This window comes from Barbatula barbatula (assembly GCF_947034865.1).
Source record: "Barbatula barbatula genome assembly, chromosome: 9".
Classification (NCBI taxonomy): domain Eukaryota; kingdom Metazoa; phylum Chordata; class Actinopteri; order Cypriniformes; family Nemacheilidae; genus Barbatula; species Barbatula barbatula.
The window spans coordinates 2,868,971-2,894,483 of NC_136772.1; the positions used below are offsets into that span (position 1 = coordinate 2,868,971).

At 39.5% G+C, this 25,513-nt stretch overlaps 2 protein-coding genes across 5 annotated transcripts; both read right to left on the reverse strand.

The window, feature by feature from the left end:
- Window positions 1–2,779: 2,779 nt before the first annotated feature.
- On the reverse strand, window positions 2,780–6,143 carry asb1 (ankyrin repeat and SOCS box containing 1). Of its 2 annotated transcripts, XM_079463877.1 has the most exons (5): window positions 5,887–6,143; window positions 5,271–5,412; window positions 4,725–5,027; window positions 4,180–4,562; window positions 2,780–4,066 (listed from the first exon to the last, which is right to left on the reverse strand). In XM_079463877.1, exons 1-5 carry the CDS (start codon window positions 5,987–5,989, stop codon window positions 3,936–3,938), a joined length of 1,062 nt encoding a protein of 353 aa, XP_079320003.1. In that variant the 5' UTR covers window positions 5,990–6,143; the 3' UTR covers window positions 2,780–3,935. The 2 variants fall into 2 exon arrangements, with proteins under 2 accessions (XP_079320003.1, XP_079320002.1); XM_079463876.1 differs by lacking the exon at window positions 5,887–6,143 and having other exon boundaries at window positions 5,271–5,670.
- Window positions 6,144–8,634: 2,491 nt separating this feature from the next.
- On the reverse strand, window positions 8,635–24,486 carry traf3ip1 (TNF receptor-associated factor 3 interacting protein 1). 3 transcript variants are annotated; one of them, XM_079463790.1, is made up of 17 exons: window positions 24,167–24,486; window positions 22,682–22,750; window positions 21,407–21,568; window positions 20,716–20,844; window positions 19,866–20,237; window positions 19,416–19,493; window positions 19,216–19,236; window positions 18,064–18,087; window positions 17,839–17,914; window positions 17,697–17,717; window positions 17,209–17,284; window positions 16,707–16,793; window positions 16,424–16,556; window positions 16,296–16,329; window positions 15,780–15,847; window positions 9,739–9,962; window positions 8,635–9,485 (listed from the first exon to the last, which is right to left on the reverse strand). In XM_079463790.1, exons 1-17 carry the CDS (start codon window positions 24,287–24,289, stop codon window positions 9,320–9,322), a joined length of 1,863 nt encoding a protein of 620 aa, XP_079319916.1. In that variant the 5' UTR covers window positions 24,290–24,486; the 3' UTR covers window positions 8,635–9,319. The 3 variants fall into 3 exon arrangements, with proteins under 3 accessions (XP_079319916.1, XP_079319917.1, XP_079319918.1); XM_079463791.1 differs by lacking the exon at window positions 19,216–19,236; XM_079463792.1 differs by lacking the exons at window positions 18,064–18,087; window positions 19,216–19,236.
- Window positions 24,487–25,513: the final 1,027 nt, after the last annotated feature.

Below are 25,513 nucleotides of genomic sequence, written 5' to 3' on the forward strand. Positions count from 1 at the left end.
AAAACAAAATAACATTATATAAAAAAACTAATAATTGATAAAATACTTGTAATGCATGCTTTTGCCATTTTGCCAAAGAATTGTGTAATTTTTGTAATACCATAACAAACTTTTGATTCCTCTACTTTGTACCGTACACTTCATATCGTGATGTTTTAGCGGTAGGCCTATACAAAAAAAGTGCAAACATCCTTTCTGGACACTCTTAAGGTGCTTCAAAAGGTTCTTCGATGCCATAGAAGAACCATTTGGTTCCATAAAGAACCTTTAACATCTGAAGAACCTTCGCGAAAAAAAGGTTAATTCAGATTATAAAAAGGTAAGAAAGGATGGTTCTTTGACCGAAGGGTTATTTGTGTAACCAAAAATGGCTCTTATGTTGCATTGGTGTGAAGACCCTTTTAAGCACCTTTATGCCTTTAAAAATCTGAAGACATTCACGAGTCAACAGCAGAGATGCTTAAACATTCACTAGAACGATTCTAACGTCCGGTGTTAGCCGCACTTCACAACTGCCGGTGCTGCTGGAAAAAAGTCAAATTAAGAGCCATTAAGCAATTTTGGTTTCCTAATTAAAATCCCAAACACTCATTTATTGGTACATTTTTTCCATTCCATATTTCCTGCCCTAAACTCAGCCACAGCGGCGCATTCAGATTCCACACGCAAACTAGAACGGCACCGGAAATACTCCAGTAATAGATTGTGCATGTGCATGACACAAAAATGAAAAATTACCAAACACTTTTTTAATTGTTACTCCACCAACCTTTCCTGTTATATTGACCCGACGCAAAACTAACAAAAACACTGTTTTACTTGGACTGCATATCAATAGAGTTTAATTTCTTGATGTCTAGTGTGTTTTTCTGGCAGGAGCAGCAGAGCTTAAATACTACCTGATCTAAATCACATGTGATCTACAAATTATCTTCCATAAAAAAAGTGTTTTCATCTCTTTTTTCGTACTTTCCTTTTCGTCGAATACCAGCGGTACGAGAGGAAATTAATAATAAATAGGGCCAGTTGGTATGAGGTCACTGTTCCAAAAAATGTGCTACAGTTAAACAGCAACATATAATGAGTTCGCAAGTGCAAATGACTCAGACGAGAGAGATATGAGATTAAACCCAACCAAACAACATGCAGCTGGCGGTTATTCAATTTGAACAAAAGGGAAATAAGTGATTTTATACCCGACACAAGCGCACATGCACTTTTATAAGCCCACATAAACTGCTAAAATGTAGTTAATTGCGTTTCCGTTAAAACCCAAATTAAATACATGAGGAAACTGTCTTTGGTTGGAAACTTCAGATCCTTTTCTAATATGTTTATGAGACAAAAATGTCATTTGTGGCATCGTAAAACTACAGAAACTAGAAATCTACAGCTGACGGAAAAACAAATAACAGTTGCCAAACAAGTTAAGAAAACACAACTTCACTTTTGCACATTAACCAATATACAACAAAAGACACCTGCGTATGACACTATACAGTATATACTGGAATTTGAATGCTCTGATGTATAAAACTCTATCAAATACCTCACTGCAGTAAAGTGTTAAATAGTCAGAAGATAAACTTACATTTGGAAACAAAGTTTAGTGGTGTTGATGAAAACTGCGGATAGATACTCAAAAGACCTTTGAATTATAATCTTTCTTCAAATTTCTCTTTTGGCTTCTGTTGAGAGAAGGGATGAGACGAAGCTTCACATGAAGACAGTGCCATCTAGAGCAAACAACACACACACGCCTATTAAACAGACAAACCGACTGCCGCTGCAAAGATCATTTTTGGGACATTTTTAAAATGTGTAGAACTCAGATTTTTCAATCGTTTTCAGTAGTGAACCATCAAACATGCAATGGATTCAGTAAAACAAACTATGACATTAATATTTTAGAATAAATTATCATTGAGAGTACCTGTTTGCAACAGTTGAGTGATGTTTTTATCCTTAAAACCTAAACCAACGTGGCAATAATTTAAAGTCCCGCCCCTTACTTGGGAGATGGCCAATCGCAGTTTAAAATTCTGGGGTATACATGGTTACTAAAAAAATTTTGATGACAGCCTGAGAGCAAAAACACACTGAGAGGTAAATATTACAAGGAACACAAAAACAAAAGTGCACATAGAAATGTGTAATCCCATATTCCCCACATAGGGAAGATATATTGTAGTTCTCTATGAGTCCACTGGTAATTTGTTGGCAGATTACAGCCTTTCCCATGCTTTGCTTTTACCACAGTTTGTGGTTTGAATGTCACTGCACACTTAAGTTATTGTTGACAAGAAAAACAGCATTTATAACCAATGAAGCCTGGGAATCTACTGTATGCGAGAGCCGATCTGCTTATCGGGAGTCATTACATGATGGCGAGATATGATAGCACAACACGATATCTACTGAGGGCCCTGAGAAACTTGTGGGCAGTGCTTGTGTGAATACAGGAAATACAAATCACGAATATATATATATGTATATATATATATATATATATATATATATATATATATACAGTATATAATATTCGAATGCTGAGAGGATACATTATAATAATAGGCCCTTTACTAAGAAATAGTAACCAATTACTGTCAACTAAAAGCAGTGAGATCTGGCCTTAAAGATCACATTTTTTCCACTGTAGTTTTCAGAATTGAAATAAAACAATTCGGAGACAAACGTAAAAAGCAAAATTGAAATCAGATTGAATATTGACTTCAAGGCTGTAACAACTCGAGTAACAGGCCCAATGAAAAAGAAGACTGATTGTTCAGTATGTGTCTGATAAAAGCTTTTATTAACAACATTAACAGTGTTGGATAGTACTTAAGTATTTTTTCTCTCAGGCTTTACTTTGGAAAAAGGTTGCTTCACTACATTAAAGCATTTATTTTATGCTGAATTATATTCAAATCTACCACATTCTTTTTCAAAGTATTTTTACTTTTTAAAGTGGGAAGAGTACTAGATTTTAAAAATGTGCTTAAGGGAAAGCAAACAGTTCTGGGGGACCTTTGAATACCATTTTCATTTTCCTTACTATGGTAGTCAATGATGTCCCAGAACTGTAAATGGCTGACATACTTCCAAATATCTTACTTTGTGTTCAGCAAGACAAAATCATATATTAAACTTGAGGGTGAGGGCGATGACAGAATTTAGATTTTGGGTGAACTGTCCCTTTATGTACTGAAGGTAAAAACATGTTAAAACATTTTTCCAAAGTAAAAACAATCTCAAAGTACAGATACCTGAAAACCACTTCACTACTTTACATCTCCGATGAAAGCACACCGAATAAAACCACTGATGATTTTCACCAGCACCCTAACACAACACCACACATGTCCAAGATGTTTCACCTAGAGTGTTCAAAGTGTTTGTCTACCATACACATCGGTGTGAATTAATGTCAGGTATATCAATTATAATTTATAGCTTTAAACGACACAAGAGGTGTTTTCAGGCACAACACAAAGCAGAGTATCTACAATCCTTACTGTGCTTTAAAAAGACTAAGTAGTTCAATAAATCATGAATATTATTAAGAGTAACAACAAGAATAAACATTTCCTCCGCAGGTCATAAAGTACATTAGTACTGAGACTGTTGAAGAAAATAAAAAAGGGTTTTTAAAGTGCATGAAGCAGCAACAGCAAACATTTCTGATCTCTCAAAACTCCACAAACTCAGAACTTCAAAGATCTCACAGAATTGTTAAGCCTGTCAAATGTTGTGGTTATATAAGTTTGTTAATTTAACTATGCTTTTTTCAACCTGTGAGAGAAGATCTGCGGAATTTCCTCCACAGAATGAAAATAAAGTGTGCAGATTCCAGGGCCTGCCCATCACCTCTGTCAGTGCTGAGAGGGAGCGACAACAGACACACCTGTGAGTCTGAACGGAGCAGCAGAACCTCCTCAGTCCTTGTGGAGTAGAAAGTTCTTGATGGTGTCAGGCAGCGGAAGGGATGAGATAAGCAACAAGCGATTTTTGCCCATGACCTTCCGGATTTCAATGCGACACATGTGTGTCAATTTTCTTGGGCATCCTGTGTGAGAAAGTGATGTCAGTGAATAAAACAACGCCATAAAGAGAAAGTTATTTTATTATTTACTGTTCCCAAATGGGAAATGACAATACAACATTAAAACCATCCCTTACTTCGAGCCTCCTGGTAGATACGAAGGGCTTCCGCATTGAGCCTTACGCGACCCATAGCGTCGGAATCGAGCTCCTCCCAGGGGACCAGCCACGGGTCAGCGCCGTGATCCAGCAGCAAGCGTATGAAGGCAGGTTCACAACCGTGTCTCAGAACTGCATCCAGCAGGCACGAGGCCAGGCCCCTGGTCAGCGCCTCCTTGTTCACGGGGCCGGTGTAGTTGTAGTCTGGGTTTGCCCCGGCCTGTAGAAGCATCCGGAAACAGTGGAGGTGGTGATACGCCGCGCTGATGTACAGCGGACAGACCACCAGAGTAGACAGAATGCGGGCACTGAACAAGGGTCTGGGGCCCAGCTGGTGGTCAACATCGACGTCAGCATTGAACCTGCGTGCGTTCCGGGGCACATAGCAGCAAGTGAACCGCAGTGCTTTCAAAGCATCCACAAAAACAGCGGTTCTCACACAAGCAGGGTTCATTTTAGTTTTGGTGTTAAAAGAATTGCTATTTACTGTTGCACTTATAAAATTTTATGTATTACAAGTGTACCTGATCAGCTCTTGTAGGATGTCCAATCGGCCAACTCGTACCGCGTGATATAGAGGGGTGCTTCGGTGATGTCTGCTGCCATTCAGATCAGCGCCGGCTTCCAAAAGGATCCTCACACAGTCCAAATGGCCATTAACCACAGCCACATACAGCGCTGTTTGTCCCTTCACGTCCACCAGATCGACTTCGGCTCCCTGAGAGATTAGGAAATCCACACACTCGCTGTGACCGGCCGTGGCCGCGATCCGCAGGGGCGTGCAGGGTAGCCACCCACAGCACCAAACTGACTTCTCATTGATTCGCCTAAAACACAAACAATTTCAAATGATGGGGATCCAAAAAATGCCGGGCTTTCGATTGAGAGAAAATCTCTTCCATAATCTATTTTTTGGTCTGGCTTAATAAACTAAATAATGATAATTTAATTATTTACATTAATCTTAAAATTCTTCTTATTTTACTGTATAGAATTGCCACTTTGCAGTGTAAAACCTAGGCCTCGAAGCAAAACGGAGAATGTCACTTAGTTAGAGGATGACGTGTCACCGTTTAAAGCCGTCCTTGTGCAGGAGGGTCCTGATAGTTTCTAAATCTCCCACGTAAGCAGCATTATGTAGACGCATATCCTCACACTGTTCCAAAGGCTTATCGCAGAACTGCTCCTGGAGCCATTCCTTCAGGTTACGGCCTGAGAGCAAGAGACAGACCATCGTATCACTTACTGATTTCTGCATGATCTGCACTAAACGTCTCTTTTCTTCTATTGATTTGCCATATTGGGTGAACTGCAAAAGTGATCTCTTAGAACTTCGCCGCATGACAAATAACTAAGTGACCAGAAAAACAACATCATTAAAATCAACAAAGAGCATGCAGTATAATGTTTAACCACAAAAAAGAATGCATGCAATGAATGCTGGGAGCTCACAGATATAACACAGACCAGGAATCAGCATCTTTGCTTTCACTTTTGGGCAGGGTTGCTGAGACACAGCAATATTGTTAGTAGTGCATTTACAGTGATTCAATGTATCAGTGTATATCTGTATACATGTGACTCAATGCCATGAACACGTGATTAAAATGAACTTCCTTTTAACAATGCAGATGAATAGCTTTTATATTTTATGTAATATATATTCCTAGGTGTGCAATGACATACCAGCCGCAGTGGTGTTTGGGAGATGTGACACAGTAACCAGTGGACAGCTCATGTTGGGAGGATCATCAACATCCTCTTCAACAGCATCTCCACCATCGGCCATTACTCTGCTACAGAAGATGCTCACAGCGACATAAAACACAATTTAAAACACAAGAACTACAACTACTGTCCGCACAGAACGATGATATTCTTGACAACAGCATGTACTTGCGAGCAGCGGTTCTGTTTGGGCTGCTCCGATTGGCTTATTTCGCACTTCCTGGTTGAGGTTCGTCTCATCTTAAAGGGACAGCAGCATCAATACTGAACGATGACAGATTTGTCATTTTTACAATTTAATAGCAATAGTGCAAAAGCTAATAGATGGATATAATCTATCTGTTTTATAATCTATTGTATACGTGAACTGTACATCGTTTGGATTTCGTTTTGATGTAAGTTTAGTTTTGTGTGTATTTATTTTTGTACATAAAGGAACAGTTCACACCGAAATAGAAATATTGTCTGAGTTTACTGACCCTCAAGTTGTTCCACATCTGTTTGAATGACTTTGTTCTGATGAACACAGAGACGGATATTTGCAAGAATGCTTGCAAAAAAACAATTGACTACAATAATGGGAATAAAATGCGTTCAAAATTTGATAGTTGTTTTGAAGAATGTAGGAAAGCAAACATTTGTGGGGCACTTTTGACTCCATTGTCATTTTTCCTATGTCTTGAATTCACTTTTGAATATTTAAATAAAATAACATTTTAAAATGTCAATTTGGAGGTTAAAAGTGTTGAATTGTCAGGAAACCGAAGATACGAAATATTAAAGTGGCCTCATTTTCTAAAAGCAAAATTAACAGTTTTATTTATTTTGTGGTGCAAACGTACCCGAACACATTCCTGACGGGGAAAGATTTTGTTTTAAGATTCAATAATCTTGCTCTTTTAATCAGACAAGGGCTCAGTGCAGCGCAATGTGAACTTTGTGGTTAAAGCCAAAGCTCGATTCTCTTTAACTGTGGTAGGTGACTTGGGTTGTGTCATTGTTGAAAGTTTATGTCGGAGAGCCGCAGACGCATGCCTTATTGCTGCCTGACGACAGCTGAACCATGCACTCTGGAGTACAGGCTCATATGAAAATAAACAGAGTGCCTGACAGCTCCATGTGTCTCTGGAGAGAACCGGAGTATAGGGAACTAGAATGTACAACTTTCCAAACACCGGTTACGTCTGCACTGGAGAAATCAGTCAGATCAGTCGGCAAAACCCATTTCTTCACTTGTTTGGTATGGTTGTACTATAACTTTGGGCTTAAATAGGTCTGGTAAGTCTTTTGACCCTCGAATTTTAACTTAGACCGTATATGTGTGTGAGAGAGATTATATTGTTTTATCAGCGTCTGGCTTATTTTCTTCTCTGGTCCTGGTGTTTGTCACTTCTGATCAAACTGAGAGTCCTCAATATACAGAATAAAACAAAAGATTTTATTTCAAAGGCTCTGTAATGCATTAAAACTGAAGGTCCACCTGTTTACTGGCTAGAGGAACACAATGATTTCTGACAGTCCCGAGGACCCTCAGGTTAGTGTTTTCTCCAGAGCCCACAGCAGGAGAACACATGGACACAAGAGCCGCAGGGCACGCAGCCTGTTCACGCTGACCTAATCCAAACGTACGCTTAGAGATCTCAGGAGTCTCTCAGGCAGGTGCCCAAGTTTTTAAGGGGTTCCAAATCCGGATCTTAAACAGCCTGCTTAACGTTTGCTCAACAGACGTTCAAGAGCTCCTAGTACTCGCATATGCAGCTGTTTTAAAGCTTGCCAGATTATGACCCAAACTGATGTGCTGATACCTTTAAAATGTTTCTTGGTGTGTTTGCCATGTCACTCTCGGTCACACACAGAAAGGCCTCTTGTCAACTATTCAAATTCATTAAAGGGACAGTTCACCCAAAAACAACAATTCTGTCTTCATTTGCTCAACCTCAAGTTGTTCAAAATCTGTAAAAATTCTTTGTTATCATGAACACAAAGAAACATATTTGGAAGAATGCTTGTAACCAAACAGTCCTTGGCCCCATAGACTACAATAGGAGGAACAATTGCTTTATACATTTGTTTGTACTGCAGAACACAAAATAATATGTAGGAAAGCAAACAGTTCTGTGGCACCTTTTAATAACTTTGGAAGTAAATCATGGCCAAAAACTGCTCTTTCTTTTACGGATTCAGATTCAAGGGGAAGGAAATGAAGACAGAATTTTGGGGGTGAACTGTCCCTTTAAGGTTCATATTTATCATAGCATACCACCTTACTAAATCAGCACACATTGTTAAACGACACGTTTAACATAAATGTACCTGTTTATTACACTTCACTACAAAATTAATATTCATTTGTGAACTATGATACAAACATATACACAAGCATGTACAGCAGAAGGTTTGGTTGTGGTAAAAACTGTTTACAGGCTCTTTTAAAAAATAAATGGAAAAGTCATTTCAAAGAAGTAAATTTACTTAAAATAAATACCAAACTATAGGTTGCGTCATAGTGTACGGCTAATAATACTGATGTCATCGTCATTTACTGTATATTAAAGTCTGCTTCTACAAATCACTAGATGTTATCGCTGTGTGGATTTTCAATTGTCCTAAAAACATCTAACGTCACCACAGTATAATGTGACGAGATAAACACGCTGATGAATTTCTGAAACGTTGTGCTTGATCATGTAGCTGATCAACTTTGGACTGATTGGACCCTTTATTGCTTCATTTTACACAGTTTGTCCACATTCCTCAAGCTGAACAAAATATACTTTTTTACAAATGTTATAATTGCTTCATGGATCTCATCTCTACTTTTTTCAATGTGTACAGGTAAATATTTAACATTACAGTGTAATTTATAAAAGTGCAGATGTGCTTGTGTGGTGTCTCCATATTTTGGCAATTATGTTACTTATGTTCATCTGCCCTGTTCTATTGATTAATAAATGCTCTAGAAAGTTACACCAGAAACATGCTGACATAGCGCCAATGTTCTCTTTGGAGACATAACCTGGATGAAATAAACATGAAAATGAAAAAAAGAAACCAGCTGTTTTCCTAAGTGAACATGGAGACAAATTACAAGCCCCATTACAAAATACAGGACACGTCAATTTGGTGACCACACAGATTTATCTCTCAAGCAGGGAGTGCAAATCTACTGCAGAGGTTTGCGTTTGTTCTCAGAGAACCGGACGAGAATCCCAGTTAACCATCACTAACAGAAACTGGGTCTTGCAGAAGGCACCTTTTGAAAAGGGGTTTGAAAACGGTGACACGTGACGTCACCTTTTGAATATTCTCCAGTGCCTGCATCAAGTCATCTGGCCTTTTAACCGGAGATCTTCTCAGTGCTTTGGATTTCATTTAGAGTGTGCTGATATATTCATGTCTGCGAGGAAAAGCTTATGTTGGAGACCATCTTCTGGATCTTCTCCTCGTTTTTCAGGATGTTGGACTTGACTGCGCAGATCTTGTCTTGCTGGTCCCTGATCAACTGCTCCAGTTCAGCGAGTTCGGCTTTCAGAGGTTCCACAACGCCGTCTGTGATTCTGTGATGCAGATAAAACATCGGGTAAATATTGGGTGCATTGAAGAAACTCTCTCTCTCTCTACAAGTAGTGGTCTAGCTTTTGTTGAAACTAGTAACTTTTTTATTAGGACCTATTGTATTATTACTCCGGTATGACATATCGCTTATTGCTCCCTAAACTCTTTGTAAGTCTCTTTGGATAAACGCATCTGCTAAATGACTAAATGTAAATGTAAAATGTGTGATCACACTTGACTAAATGTATCATATACCTTTGTTCCTGTAGCAGAACCTGTGCGTTTTCTTTGCTCTCCTTGTGCCAAGTCTGCAGTTCGTTCTGCATGGAGTCCATATCCTCCTGGATGTAGTCCATGATCTTACCCAGGGGCAGAGCGCTGCGGCACACCGTCTGAATAGACGTCTGCAGGCGCTCGATCTCCTTCGCCACCAGTTCCCGTTCCTTCTTACGAGATGCCTCAGACACCAGCGTCCGGTCCTGCAGCAAAGAAGAACCGCAAGGATACTGTGAGCCATCGAGGGGCTCTGGAAACCGCTGGAGCCTCACACAAGTGCAAATGCAGCATCCCACCAGCCGTGTCAAAACAACTTGCTAAAATCTCACCCTCTTCCGTCTGTGGTTTGTCACGCTGGTGGTCTGACAGGCTAAATGATTTGCAATGGACGCCTTTTATAAAATAAGAAAAGTACCTCACAAACAACTGTAATATACTGTAACGTTTGGATCATATGGACAATGTACGATACGATTAATAATAAACTCTTGTACATCTACTTTCATATTTATTCATAAAAAAAACTTTAGGAGGAGCGCAGAAGAATGCTCAGGTAAAAATCAATTAGTCATTTCTGCCCTTTATGACTAAAAATGACACAAAGGCTAGTGGGACTCCACCCCAGAACAGAGGATTTCAGATGAATGCTCCAAATGGTGTTAGAGGAAATCTATACCAACTAGCAGTATAGTTTTAAAAAAAACACCGGCATTTAGTGGTTTTCAATGTCGAGGCTCGAAATGTTTAGAATTTCAAGGCAGGAATTATACAAACCTAGCAATGTATATAAAGATCAAAACGAAAGAGACATGGGATCTATAATGTGAGAGAGCGGTTCGTGAAGGCCACCTCTGTGTGCTGTGTGGCTGGGGGGTCCCGCTCTGCTCCAATCACCCTTCAGTCCGGCACAAGAGGGCCCCGACTGGCACACGGGCCCACCTCTGTTTACTCAGCTGGGGCCACAGGCTGTGTGTGGCACTAGGCCAAACGGGTCTTATTCGTACTCCCTGCATCCCCGCTCAGACACACGCTCGCACACCCTCGCGTTAGACGTGACTCTGTTTATTTTAGTAACGGGCCGTGGCAGTGAAGTTATTTTACAACAGTATTCGGTAACACTTACTTCACATTTACCTCTTTTCAAGCTTAACTCCTCAACCAATTCATGTCATTCTGTGCACAAACACCAAAACTTCCTTTTTAAGGTTAGAGATGTCAAACCTGAGCTATTATAATGATAAAACAACCAGAAACTTTTTTCTATTACATGAAAATAAAATTCCCTCATAATTTAATCACGCTCTTGTCATCCCAGATGTATATGACTCCCTTTCTTCAGTTGAAGTCTCTGAACCGGAAGTTGCAATCCTTTTTACTTCGTTCTTTGACGCATATCCGAGTAAAATGGAATTTCGAATGATACAAATAGTAGACAATAGCTTTCATCTTTCTCTGCGATCTGATCGGATATATAAAAACAGCCGTTGCATTTTAAAATGGAACTGGCAGCAGACTGACAGTTGAAGGGGAGGAGTTAATGGATGCTTGGCCCAAGCCATCTAACTAACGTCATGCAAGATGGATAGTCAGTAAAGGAAAGAAGTCAATTTTTTACAGAAGATTATGAGGAGGCACACATTTTAAAAAGTGAATGACCCACATTGATAAACTATTTACTATAAACGCTGCGATATTTAGTGAAAAAATAGGCATTGTTGTTTTTTATTTCACTGGGACTTAAAACACAGACCAATCATTTTATATTTAAATGACGCCATGTTATGTTCTTATACGAGACTCACATTACCCAAAGTACATTATTAAAATAACCCAAACACTCAAGAGTGTTAATCGTTGTCTTGAGGCAAAACAATAAATTTGCAAGAAACAATGAGATTTGAAATTATTGAGATAATAACTAATATATTTTTCTTACATGTATCGTGACAAATTCAGACGGACAATAGCATTGTGAAATTTTTTTTTCCAGTGAACTACTCCTTTAAATAGTCACAATGTTTTTTTAAGCCAGTTCAGAACAAATAAAGAAATATTGCGACACACACACACACAGAATATTGTCAAATGCTAAAAAAAGGCACTGTATGTACTTTATATACATGTGTTCTGTGTGTGTGTTATATCTACCAGCCCTAGTTAGAAACGCTATTAAGAGGAAAAAAGAGAAATCTATAAATATTTTCCTAAAGAGCCAGTCTCTAATCATCTGTGTTTTGAAAGCAACGTTTATTGTTACAACTTTACCAAGTTCGGTAACTGTATTACGGTCTCATCAAAGGTTAACTATGCCGCTTTGCTCTCAGAATATAACAAAACAGTTGTGAAGAAAGACTAAATTCATTTTTTCTCCCTCTCTGTGGTTTACAACTGTGCTCGGATTGAAACGTCTAACAGTTAACTGCAATGTGGGTGGTTTCCTCGGCCCCTTAACACCCCCTATACACAAACACCGGCCAGCACATTCGGCCCACCGTCCGTGGAGCGCGAAGGTCGGGCCGGATTCGCTCTGTTTGCCATCCCCCTGCACCTCAGCCGTTCGTCAAAAACAAAAAAAACGTCTGCTTTCTGTCTCATAGTACATAAATCAATCGCTTATAGAGGCTCTCATTTTCCTTTCTCTTCAGACAGACCCAAGAAAAATATTTGTTTTGTGCGAAGAAGCTTTTCCCATCATCTCAGACAGTGACAGAAACGGGACATGGTGTGCCCGAGGCAGGTGGCTTTCAGAGACCCTGAGTTCTGAAAGGACAGGGCTGGAGTCATGGCCGAAGCATCTCACGCCAGGACGCATCATTACCCCTCAGCTGCCAGCCTAAATTGCTTGAATGAAGAAATGCATGAAGAATGTATGATTCATATAGTGCTGCTGAAGAGAATGGAAAGAATCTGAAATCACAGCTCCTGAAGGAAAGCCCTTACAGTCTCCGGCCGATGATAAACTCAAGAAAAGTTCACTTTGCTGTAGGGATGCAAAGTGACGGTTTCGTGGAGCTGAAACATGAATTCAAATGTGACATCAGATCATTTAGGCTACAAATAAAAGCTGATTGGAAGGACTTTCAGGTTGAGAGTGTCATTTTGGCACCAATTTCGACAGAACATAGAATAGCAAAAAAGCTCATCAGCCAAAAAGTCATTCCATCACTCAAGGCCAATAAACAGATCTGTATTTAGATCTATCTTTGTGAATTAAGAAAGATTTGAGATGGACACAAGAACTGAATACTTGATAGTAACATCACTGATTTTCCATTTAAAGGCACAGTTCACCCCCAAAAAAGTTTAACCCTCATGTCGTCCAAAAGATGTACTGTATATGACTGTGTGTTCTGTGAAACACAAAATAACATGCAAGTATTGTCCCAGAGGTTTTGTGTTCATACAATAGAAGTCAATGGGGTTCAATGTTGTTTTGTCACCAAAGTTCTTCAAAATATCTTCTTTAGTGATCTGCACAAGAAAAAGTCATCCAGGTTTTTAATGACATGAGGGTGAGTTATTGTTGACAGAATTTAAATTTAGGGGTGAACTGTCCGTTTCAAGAACAATTCTTAATTTTAACTATTTCATTTAGATTTTTGTGATTGGTCATTTTGTCAATATCCATTATAACTGTGTTATTTAAACTACATCGCAACAGAGTCAAACACTGATAGTTTGGACAGACATGGAAGGACTGGGGTCGCTGCCCCTGCTGTTTATTTGCTACTGGTACACAGCTCCATGGTGGGTCTTTGGAGCTCATAGGGGGACAAGATTAATTGTTTAGCAATGTTTAAGGGTTTCCTCCTTGGGGAAAACGTGGTCCCCGTACAGCAACATCATAAAAATAGCTTGGATGAAGTGAAGTGCAAAAAAGGGGGGTCAAGTACACAGGATGGAAGGGTCAGTTTGGTCCCACAAGGGTCAGCGCTGGGATCTCTTCTCTTTACTTGCGTGCATATAGAATAGCAGAACAGAACCACAATAGTATTGTTTGTGTGTGACAGTTCAACTTATGAGAACCAGGCAGCGGTTCAGAGAGACAGGTTAAAACATAACCAATTATGCTATCGGACTTCAGAGACTCAATCAGTTCTGCGCAGTTCCGTACGGATGTCAATCGTCTCTCTGTGAGGGCACGAAACGTTTGGAGGAATGCAACGAGAGTCATTTCCTTTACATTTCCAACAAAAAGGTAGATGTTTACAAAGACACGGGCCTAAAGGGACGACTATTTATTTTCCTGCCTATTCTGCAGAGAACGAGCTGGCGTGGCGTTCACTCAACGGCAATCCATTTGTGTGCCACAGGGTTTATTTATACATCGCAAACCTTCATCAAGGCTAATTTGATGGCGAAAAAGAGGGAAAAGGAAAGAGAAAAAAATGCTTATGAAAACGCAGCTGCTGTCAGGGGCCAGTTCTCTCAAAACAAAAAGACGACCTGCAAGAAGTATCTAACAATAATATACACGTGATCTGGAGGGTCGCCGCAGAGGTCAGCTGTGAAACGTACGTCAAATTCTTTGGTAAAACGCACAGTGATGGGAAATGGGGCTTCGTAACACAACGCACAGGCCCATAATTTATCACCGCACAGATAAATTAAGTTCTGTTGACCACGCCCAGGTAAATCTTTACTTACGAAGCCATGTTAATAAATCCTGCAGAAAGAGTCATTGCAGTTTCACTATCGAAATGACTAAGAGTTCTGCGGTCGGTCCGTAGAGGTTAAGTCATATAGTTGATACAGGGATCCTGGAGAGATCGGAGCCTAAAAGCTCATATTCGCGGGGTCGGTTATTAGCGCTGTAACATTAGACCTGTTAGGACAGGGATAAGGAAGCTCAATATTTACATTTTTAACCCTGGATGTTACACTGTGATTACAGGAGAGCGGACGCTTTATTATGTTGACCTTCGCCCTCTTTCAAGTCAGGAAGGAGGTCATTACATGTTTTTCGAGCACAGCTGACTTGACAGAGAAGGTGTGGTGTGCCAGTGAACATGTCGACCCTTGTTAGCTCTCCCGTGCCCTGGACGAAACACCCATTTCATGAAGGAAGAGAACTGAAAGAGCTCAATTAGAAGGCCGCTTCACGTAGCTCTCAAGTTCCAGTCTGCGTCTGATGGGGAAATCTAAATTGATTATTTGTGATGGAAAGGAAATCCAGTCTGATCGTTTTGAAATCAAGAACATAGGGAGAGAAACACCCGCTGTGGACGCAAGCTGAGAGCAGCTCGCCATTTCAGGCTTGGTGTGTGAGCTCATCTCTAACCGTCGTTTGGGAATCAAATGTTAAATCGAGATTCACCATTTTGAAATACTACATCCAAATAAACTGTCAGCACCAAAACCTGCATCTATCAGCGCTACAGCCACCATCAGACAGAGGCCGGTACGCATTATCTGCAGCGAGGAGGACAGCCCAGCATAACACACCCTTTCTATCTGAATACAGACATGTCCCCAGATGGCTTCAAAACAGTTTAAATACTGAAAATCACGAAATATGGATAATTGGGTACATTCATGTAATGTCGATATATCTTGCAGCCCTAATTTGGACCTCAAAATAGTTAAAAATGAGAATTCTGCTTTTCAATTTGTAACATCCAACAAATATTACAAACAGCCCACGGGGACACAAAAATAAAGATCTAATCGGCCAGCACAGTGCATTTGTTTTTCCATAACTGTTTAAGCTCCACTAAGCAGAATAACACTTCTATTGCTCTCAGGGACGGCTATTACATTTCTCCAGTCCATTTGCAAAGCTGCTTTGCACTCAACTGCACTGGGTCAGCCTTTGGAATAAAAAGCACAGACCACCACATCTCTAAGGTATTGGTTACAACAAAAAAATATGTTTATTCCCTTGATCGAAAGATTTTGAAATGTGTTACTCATGTTTTTGGAATTCTGTTTTGAAACAACTTGGAGGTTGAGAGTAGGATGTAACAGTGCTGCCACCTAGTGGTTAAGATTGCAAATGCACAGGCTTATGATGCGATTACCTGTCCCTTTGACTTTGGAGATGATTCATAATCTTTCTTGGTCTCCAGGATTTTCTTCACAAGTCCACCTATGAATCAATAAAAGTCAATCATTTAAATGACCAAACACTTAAACTAATTTTTTTCTCAAGTGTGTATTTAATACTATAGTCACCAGAAAATGTCAAATTTGCCATCAATGGTTTATAGTCATGTTGTTCTAAACCTGCAAGACTTTTTTGTATAGCAGTGACACAATGTAAATTACAGTAAATGGGGTAAGATGTTGTCACACTCCATTAAAGAATCATAAAGGTAGTGCAAACGATTCATGTATTAGATTTCAAGTCTTCTGAAGTCACATGATAGCTTTGTGTGAACAAACTGAAAAAGATACTTATATATATATATATGATACATTGGACAGCATATGTATATGTAAGAACACATCTGCTAAACTGTTTTGGTCCTTTAAAATAAAAAGACTAGTTTGAAAAGTGGATAAAAACACTCTGTTAATGTTAATACATGACTCACCGTGTTTATCGCCCCCTTTTAGTTCAAGTGAATTCTGTTGAAATAAAGAATGGGTCAGTTAGTCTAAAACCGTGCAGTGTTTTTCTGAAAACAGTGTTAATGTGCAGAAGACAGAGCAGACACACTACCTCCATCTCTGGTACGTCATGTGGAGGCGGGGCTGCTTCCTCCACCACAAACTGTCCATCTTCATCATCCTCATCTTCAGAAAGCTTCTTCCCATCCATAATGACTGCTGGTTGGATCTTGCCGCTGCCCATCCTGAGAAAAACATTTCTTCTTCAATTTTAGGTCTCTTTCTTCTTCAGTCTAACATAAACACGCACTTACCTAAAGTAAAATCACAATTTGTATTAATTAGAAGTTATACAAGGTGGAAAGTTGAGAGTCAGACAAAGTGAAATCTCTAACCTCTCTGCTGGGGTCACCTCAGCGTAGCTCTCTTGTCGCTTCACACGGGGGGCCGCCGGACGGGCGCTGCTGGGACGCGCCTTTCTTCTGCTTACAAAAACATTTAAGCAAATAAACAAAACACGAACACACATTCACACGTTTGGTAATGTGACTTTGTGCGTGGGCAGTTTTAAGAAACAAAGAAAGTTTCTACATGGGTAAACGCTTACAAAAACAGTGTTTGGACAAGCGCAATGTTTGAGCTGAGAGGGATATCTTGTGGTTTGATCTTGTGGTACAGTGCAGTGAAAGTGGAGGATTTGCATGAGTGCGTTTCACTGCCAAGCAATCTCTCAAGAGGGTTTATAAGATACACTCCATCCAGCCACAAACACCACACTGAATTATCACATTGTAATACTCCGTTATCACTGAGGGGAAATCAAGCTAAGTTTTGAAAGAAAGCTACTTATGGATCATTACCACTTACTAAGGAAGGCAGAAAGAAACAAAGAAAGACCTGTGGTTTGTATGAGATGGCACAGAATCTGTCGCGTCTCCATTCTCCAATGGGTTCTCTGGTGAAGGTCTGTCCCCTTCAAAACATGAAACAAGTAATAGTAATGTTGTATTCCATATTTTTATATTTAGATCTTTTGAGATAAACAATGAAAACACGCTGTAACTTTAGAATCTTATAACATTTTGCCCAGTCCATAAAGAACAATTATTGAAACTAAGCTGCAAAAACATTATTCATTTAAACACACGAACGACATCTTAATGTCAAAAACACCTTTTCAGTTAACAAAATAATAAAGATATGAATAAAGGATGGATACCTAAAAATAGAAAGATCTACCCTAAGTAAAAGTGTAGTTACCATATTAAACAAGGTCCCTTAAAAGTCTTCATTACGATTGTAATTTTGTACGCTGACTAAAAAGCAGCTAAAAACTTTGATGAGAACCCACCAGTACCAGAGCTCATAACCGAAATATTACTCACCTCCTTCATTGTCAGACTCATCTGGAAAAAATATAACACAATCCCTATCATTTCAGGTAAAAATATGCTTGATTTCTTTTATTATTTTGATCCTGAACAAATGTACTGTACGTCAGAAAGATCTGTAAATCTGTTTCTGTACCTTGACCGCCTGTTGTGGGCCACCGCCTCTGTCCTTTAGCCGACGAGGGCCTTGGGATCCTGAAAGGACTTTCGGCCTGAGAGGAAAGAGGAAGAAAATTATGTTTGATCACTACAAGGTCTTGTACACTTAAGATTTCATTTTAAAACCCTGAGACACAAACATACTGCAGGGCTGTTAGCTAAAAAAATTTAACTAACTACAACTGGGACAAACAGACATTACCTGAATTTCAGAGAGATCTGTGGGCTAAATAAAGATAGAAGAGAAGGACGCAATGAAAAGGGCTATTATAAACACGTATAACGCAACACAAAACACTTTTCTCATCTAAGCTTGCTTGGAGCAACTGCACCACTAGCAAAACAGCAAAAGCTCACTACTGTCAAAGAGAAAAAGAGATTTTCTACAGAAGCGGTAAACTCACATGAACACAGTAAACCAACAGAAAGAAGATTAAAATGACACTCAAAACAAATTAGACAGAATACAACTGAAGCCACAAATCATGAAGCCAAAAATCTATATTCGGTCAAAGTTAGCCGGCAAGCATAACCGCCTTACTAAAGCCCAAACCTTAAATATTAAACTTATGAGATGAACTTGTCTAGTACTGTTTGTGCTATAGACATACATTATATCTGAAACTGTCTGATTTAACAAATAATACCAGGGATACCGATGTTCATTAATATCTAGGAACAAAAATTAAAGGAGTTTTTAAAATGAAAATGATGTCATAATTTACACGCCCTCTTGTCATTTCAAACCTGTTTGCCTTTCTTTCTTCTGCAGAACATAAAAGAATGTAACCAATGCAAGTGAATGGGGGGCTGTTGACAACATTCTTCAAAATATCTTCTGTGTTCTGCGGAAGGAAGAAAGTCATACAGGTTTGAAATGACAAGAGGGCGTGTAAATGATGATATCATTTTCATTTTGAAGGTGAACTACTCCTTAAAATATATATTTCAAAAAAATATTTGTTGGAACTAGCCACTTTTGACATGAACTAGAAAACACCCATAAAACCCTAGCGCACAGAAGCAGTTAAGAACCATAGTTTTGCCTGTGTTGTTATTTCAAGTCCATCTGATTTTCACCACAAATTGACTCAAATATTATGTTGCAGTTGCTTATAACTGCTTATACAGTAGTTGCTTATAATGTCACAGGCCCTATTATTAACCCACCAAAGCATTTTTACTCCCATTTTGCACCTGACTAGGGTTCGTTTTCTGGACTTTTCCTGCACGTGAGACAACCTCCACCACAAAACCATCCTTGCGCAACCTGAACGGCTAATATGCACCGCTGCTATTATTCTAAAGCGAAGCAAAGCAGCCTCACAAATTACAGCAGGGGCCAGACTCGTACCTCCAGTTCACCGCACTCAGCCTCAGGTTTGAAAAACAAAAGACAAGAAAAGAAAGAACTATGAGGAATGCCATGTCAAAGCGTTTGTTGACAGAAGCATGTGATTTGAATGTGCCCCACCCATACATATATATTGCATGTGAAGGGAGTAAACGGACAGGCTGCACAGGGTTGTGCGTGAGAGATCAAATCAAACGTACCTCCTCTGGTTGAGCTTCAAGGGTTTTACTTGCTTCTTCTGGGTGAGGCTTTGACTTGCTGATCTCTGCTGTCCTGATCTACAGAGAAAGCAAAATTATCACCCATATACTGATGTTACAGGGTAGATCTGGATGATACACATAGTGCGAAGGTAGAAATAAGTCATTGATCATGTTTATGTGCACAAATGTGTTGGCAAGACTGATGAAAGAGAATAAACATGGAATAATGGGAAAGAATTTAACAGGTGTACATACAGTAAAGTGACAACTTTACAGGAATTTGAATTCAAATCTAATCCATTTTGATAGCTAGAACTCAGATTAAACTGCTATTTTTATTGTTTTGTATATTCATGTTTGTATCGAAATTCAAATGAAAGAAAGACTTTATTAATGAAGAGTTGCAATTTAGGCATCAAGTCAAAAGGCCAAACAGAGATCTCAGACCTTTACATCAGCTCTGTCCTTCTGCTTTTCTTCCGTCTCTCCATGTCGTTCTTTCTCTTTTTCCCTGTCCCGCCGTTTATCGCGCTCTCTGTCTTTATGAGATTCCCTTTTCTTATCCTTCTCTTTCTCTCTCTCTCTGTCCTTCTCCCTGTTGCGTTCTTTCTCCTTCTCTTTGGTCTTTTCTTTCTCCCGGTCGCGGCTCTTGTCCTTGTCTCGGTCTCTGTCTTTCGTCCGGTCTCTTTCGCGTCCCTTGTCGGGCCTCTCTGCCTCCCGCCGTCGCTCTTTGTCGTCCCTTCTGCTCTCTTGATCTTTTGCTTGATCTGGATGTTTTTGCTCTCTGCTTCCGCTGCTCTCCTTGATCCCCTTCTTCTCCTGGACAAATGGAGATGACATCATCAACAGTCTCTTTCATAACAATAAACACAAGAGACAATGTACAGTCTGCTGATCAGCGATTCCGTGTGGATGAGTCACGCACAAAGACAATACTGATAAAAACTTAAACTAATGTGCCAAGTTAATACATTGCACAACTTTTAAGACCCTTTCAAAATAAGTTCTTCTGATTTTAAAATTAACAATTTATAGGTACAAAAATTAAGTTGCTTCACAAAAGGTTCCTCACAAAGATAGTGTTTTAAGAAACCTTTGACTGATTGGTCCTTTACATGGAATTGGAAATGGTTCTTCTATGGCATCGCTGTGAATGACTCTACTGAAATATTTTGCTGCTGTCATTTCTGACAAAGAAAGGCCAGGGGTAAGAGCTGAGGAATGAATATTGATTTGAGACAGAACAGAAAAGTCTGGTTTGACAGCAGTTGTCACTGTAGAATGAAGCTGGTCTCACCTCTCGATCTCTGTGGCGTTCCCTGCCCTCTCTGTTCTCTTTGTCCTGGGACCTGGAGGTGCTGGGCTTCCCCTTCAGGTCCAACTTTTCTCCTCCCAACACCCGCTTAACAGCCTCATCGCTGGAGAGCTTAAAAACAGACAATTTTTGAACAATTTGACCAAATACATCAACATACTGCTATTTTGAATTTTAATGTTGGGGTGAAGAACTCCTTCAACATCACAACCAACCTCAAATGAAGCTTTCTATATACAGCTTTTTACAATCTCCCTAAAGCAAAGGTACAAAAGGCCAGATGTTTCCAGACATGGGTCATGCATGTAAGCTTTGTAGTCCAAAACATAACCATTAAGTGTCACCATTGTACCGTTTTTATGTATTTTTACGTTTTTATGTCAGCTGTCTCTTAAAATAACCCAGCGTGCCACGATGCCATCATTCAGCCCAATGATCACACCTGTTATTGGACCGACAAGCATCGCTGGGCTCGCTTGATAATTCCTCTGACGCTTTTCTGTTACTTCTTAACCTTTAGAAAACCTCAAGAGTGCAATTAAAGGAACATGTGTGTAAATTAGCCCTCGCTCGGTTGGCATCAGTCTTGAGTCATTCGCTGGTTAAATGGCTTTGAGTGAGTCGTACAGGACCGGAGTACCTTAACCCTGTGCTCTTTAAACGCAGGACTGACCTTGTTGAGACAGCACTTAGCGATGGCTTGCAGGAGCTCGTTGGTCTTCTCTGGTTCATGCCCGGCTATGATTCGAGCAGGCTTAGCAGCCAAGGGCTCCCCGCTGACCAGCATCACCACGTCAATGGCCTTTTGGAGAAAGGCCATTTTTGAGTCTTTATCCTACAGGAAACAAAGAACGTTTGAAGACTTGTGCCATGACTAACCACAGCAAAATGTACATAACATACACACCTCTCCTATTAACATTGAATTTACAAAAACAAGTTTGTCACCTTGTTTTCATGCTACCAGTTCAGCTACAGTAAATGTTTTGGTGTCTTAGGCCCAATTGCTCTGTACACAAAAGTGCCATGGCCCTTTAAAACTATGTTCATATATCATCAATAACATTCTACATCTAGATGTTTGACATTTTTATATCGCAAAGCTATATCACATACCCATGAAACAGTAATTCTTCACAATGTATTATAATAAAAATAGCGAACGTGTGAATTATTTTACATACATATCAAAGCTGTTGCATAAAAACGTCTCAAACACATTCACACATGTGTAGATATAAGGTGGCAAACCCAAGCAATCTCTCAGTCAAGCACCGGTGGTGTAGTGTTTGTCTCACTGCTTCACACAGGTGTGGGGAGGTCATGTATTATGCATGCTAGAACATCAAAGGCTATGGTTCTTTGAGACTGGCCAGCATCTGAAGGATGATCACGGTCATCCTCCTCACTTTACCCACACAGAGCTGTGGTAGTAGTTACCTGCTTCTTTTACCGGGTCAAGGTGACACTGATCCGAGGAAAGCTAGTTAATGGCACTATAAGCGTTTAACTGGGAGGTTTATCACACCCCATGTCTCAGTGATATGTGGGACATTGGCACCCTACCTGGAGTGTTGAGTTACACTTGTGTGCATATGTTATTAATGTCGACACAAACACAGGCGAGAACCTACTAACATGTTAAATATCTCAGGTCACGATAAGGATGGAAATCTGACATGTGCCAGAGGTCAACTATAACATCATTTAACACTCATTTTGAGGCAGAACTATAAAAAAATATACAAAATAAGGACATTAGTAGTAGGCCGATGGTCCCTGACGTGCTGAATTTCTTACAACAGCCAAGTGCAATTCAGCTATTTACCAAATAATTGTTATGCTTAGATGAGTTTTTAAGAAACAAACTTAATGCATCCTCCCCAATCGGCATACATTTGAAAAAGCCAACAAAAAATTTCCGTCAAACAGTTTGGAGGAGATTTACCTTCACGTTATCTGACTTCATCTCTGCTTCTCCATAAAGGCCTTTCATAAAGCCTGTGGTACGAATTATCTGAAAGAAATGGGAAATTTTGATTTACAGAATTTTCACAAACACAAATGTTTCGCATTAATGAATAATCTACAATAAAGTACATTTTACCTGTATTATGTATCATCTAAGCTAGAAGACCAAACAAAGCGAAGCATACGAGTAGGTTTGCAAAACAGGTGGTTGACCATTCAATTATATGGTACAAAAGCAACAACATAATAAAAGAATGACTTTACTACATAATATTACTGGTAACACACTTGTAATACACAGTCTAAAGGTCACACACGTGTCTTACTGTGTTGTGAGTGTCTGGCTAATCTTACCTGAGCCTCTCTGGACACAAATACACCCTCTTCATCCTCACCTGTCCTATTCTTTTACCTAATACTGTGTCTAAAACCATCTCTAATGTAATCTAGGCTACAGCTGTCAAATGTTTAGACACACCTAACGGAAAGTGTTACCGGATGTTAAAAGCCTTTTGATCTACAGCTCTCACCACTGTTTAAAACGTATCCCAGCATGCACCTCATGAAACGGGTCAAGTGAATGTCCAGTGTCTGTACGCAGAGCTGTGAACTAAGCATGTCAATGTAAAAAGCCAGTAAATATGTTAAATATCTAGTGGGTCATTAGAGTAAATGTATTATTACACCGTGATGACCCACAGTATTACAATTCTGCATCATCCTTATGGTGTTGTATATTTCACAAATGTCTTGAATGATAAGATTTTGCAATACAGTTTTAAAAGACAGCTTTCGGATATTCTGACGTACATTTATCAAGTATTCTTTCATTTACACTTACATATAGTCATTTAACAGACGCTTTTATCATTTCGTGCTATCTGAATATGTCATGCCCATGTTATCCTGGACACCAAGATTGGAAACCCTGAAGTTTGTGTTAGCATTACCATGTGGACAGACCCATGCCTAGTAACCAGCCCAGCGACTCAACATCTGCTGTGATATTAAATGCGACTTTAACTCTATTACACACATACATACATACACACACACATACATACATACACACACACACACACACACACACACACACACACACACACACACACACACACACACATACATACATACTGTGACACTGTGTAAAAGGTATGAAATATTTTTTATAACCAGCTATAGCCACCACCAATACAGCCACATCAGCTAAACACGACATTCTTTCAAACCTTTGATCTAAAGTCACTCTGAATTGCTTCTTAATGATATATCTGACACACACAAACTAAAATATTACGAAATGTTCAGTCTGTTTCATGTCGTGTACATTCTGAACAAGCTACGTTAGCAAGCTAGCACATTTGGATGTCCAAACCGAATTTCAAGCATCTAAAGCTGCACATAAAGAAAGCGAGTAAATAAAAACAACACGCACGCCATGATAACTTGTTTAATAACTCACCTCGCTGAATATATCGTGCAGGTATCGAAACGGAGGTTTACCGAGCAGTTTTTCTGTCAGAGGAGGTTTTTTGATCACTTTTCCCAACGTCTCCTGTGTCTTTTTGGCCACTGAATCGTTCATGGCAACAAACTAAAGCGGTATTTAGTGAAAAAGATGTTTCTCGACTCAATAATTCTCGGTTGGTGTTATGCTAGCTGCAGATTTCCGCTTAACTCTGCTGTTGCCTTGGCGATAGCTTTCCGTCCCACAATCCTCCGCTCCGGTGATTCTGCGCATGCGCGGTCGTCAGGGGGCTACAGGTGACCGAGGCAACAACTAACAACAGCAGAGCATTTTGTCTAAATTTATGCCACGTCCTTCTTTTGTTTCGTGATCTCTGGAATAAATTGAATTATAGTTACCTGTTACGACCACAGGCCCATAAAAACTCCATTGTTGAAAAAATAAAGACTAAAATATCCTGTAGCTCGGCGATAAGAGCATAGCAACTAACAACGCAAGGTTGTGGGTTTGATCCCAGGGGATTGTAGATACCTATGTTTAAATGTATAAGATAATGCAATGTAAGTCGCTTTGGATAAAAGCGTCTGCCAAATGCTTAAATGTAAATGGGGAAACAGGATTTGTAGTTAATACAGTTTATTTGTAATAAGCCTACGTTGTCTAACATAATAATATATGACATTTACATTTAAGCATTTGGCAGACGCTTTTATCCAAAGCGACTTACAATGCATTATTCTATACATTTTACATAGGTATCTGCAATCCCCTGGAATCAAACCCACAACCTTGCGTTGTTAAGCAAAGCTCTTACTGAGCTACAGGAAAGTTTAGACTTTATTTTTGTTTTATATATATATATATATATGAATATATATTGTTTGTTATGATATGAAGAAGAAGAAAAAATATTTTAGACATTTATTCTGTTTGTTTCTGCGTACTGACTGCATGATGTACAGGACATCTTGCACCATCTTCCTCAGATTTGATGAAAAACAAATGCATTAGTCTACAGGTATTCGCTATACTAGACAAAGAGATACTATCAAAACTTGATAACACAGGGCCTCCACCCGACCTACCCTTTAATAAAGAAGGCAGATACAGATCAGAATAGACATTAAACATTTAGGTCTCCACCTAAAACTGGCACGTTTTTGAGCTTGTTGCATGGCTGCATGGATGCGGTTTCCAAAATATGGAATAAAACCCTGAAGTAGAAATAAGTGTCCTGAATAAAGAAAGAAACCCGCTTACATCACTGAAGTCCATTATTTCACGAGCTTCTGTGATTGGCCACAGAAACGAGCTGGAGTGGAATTCTGATTTTCCTGAATG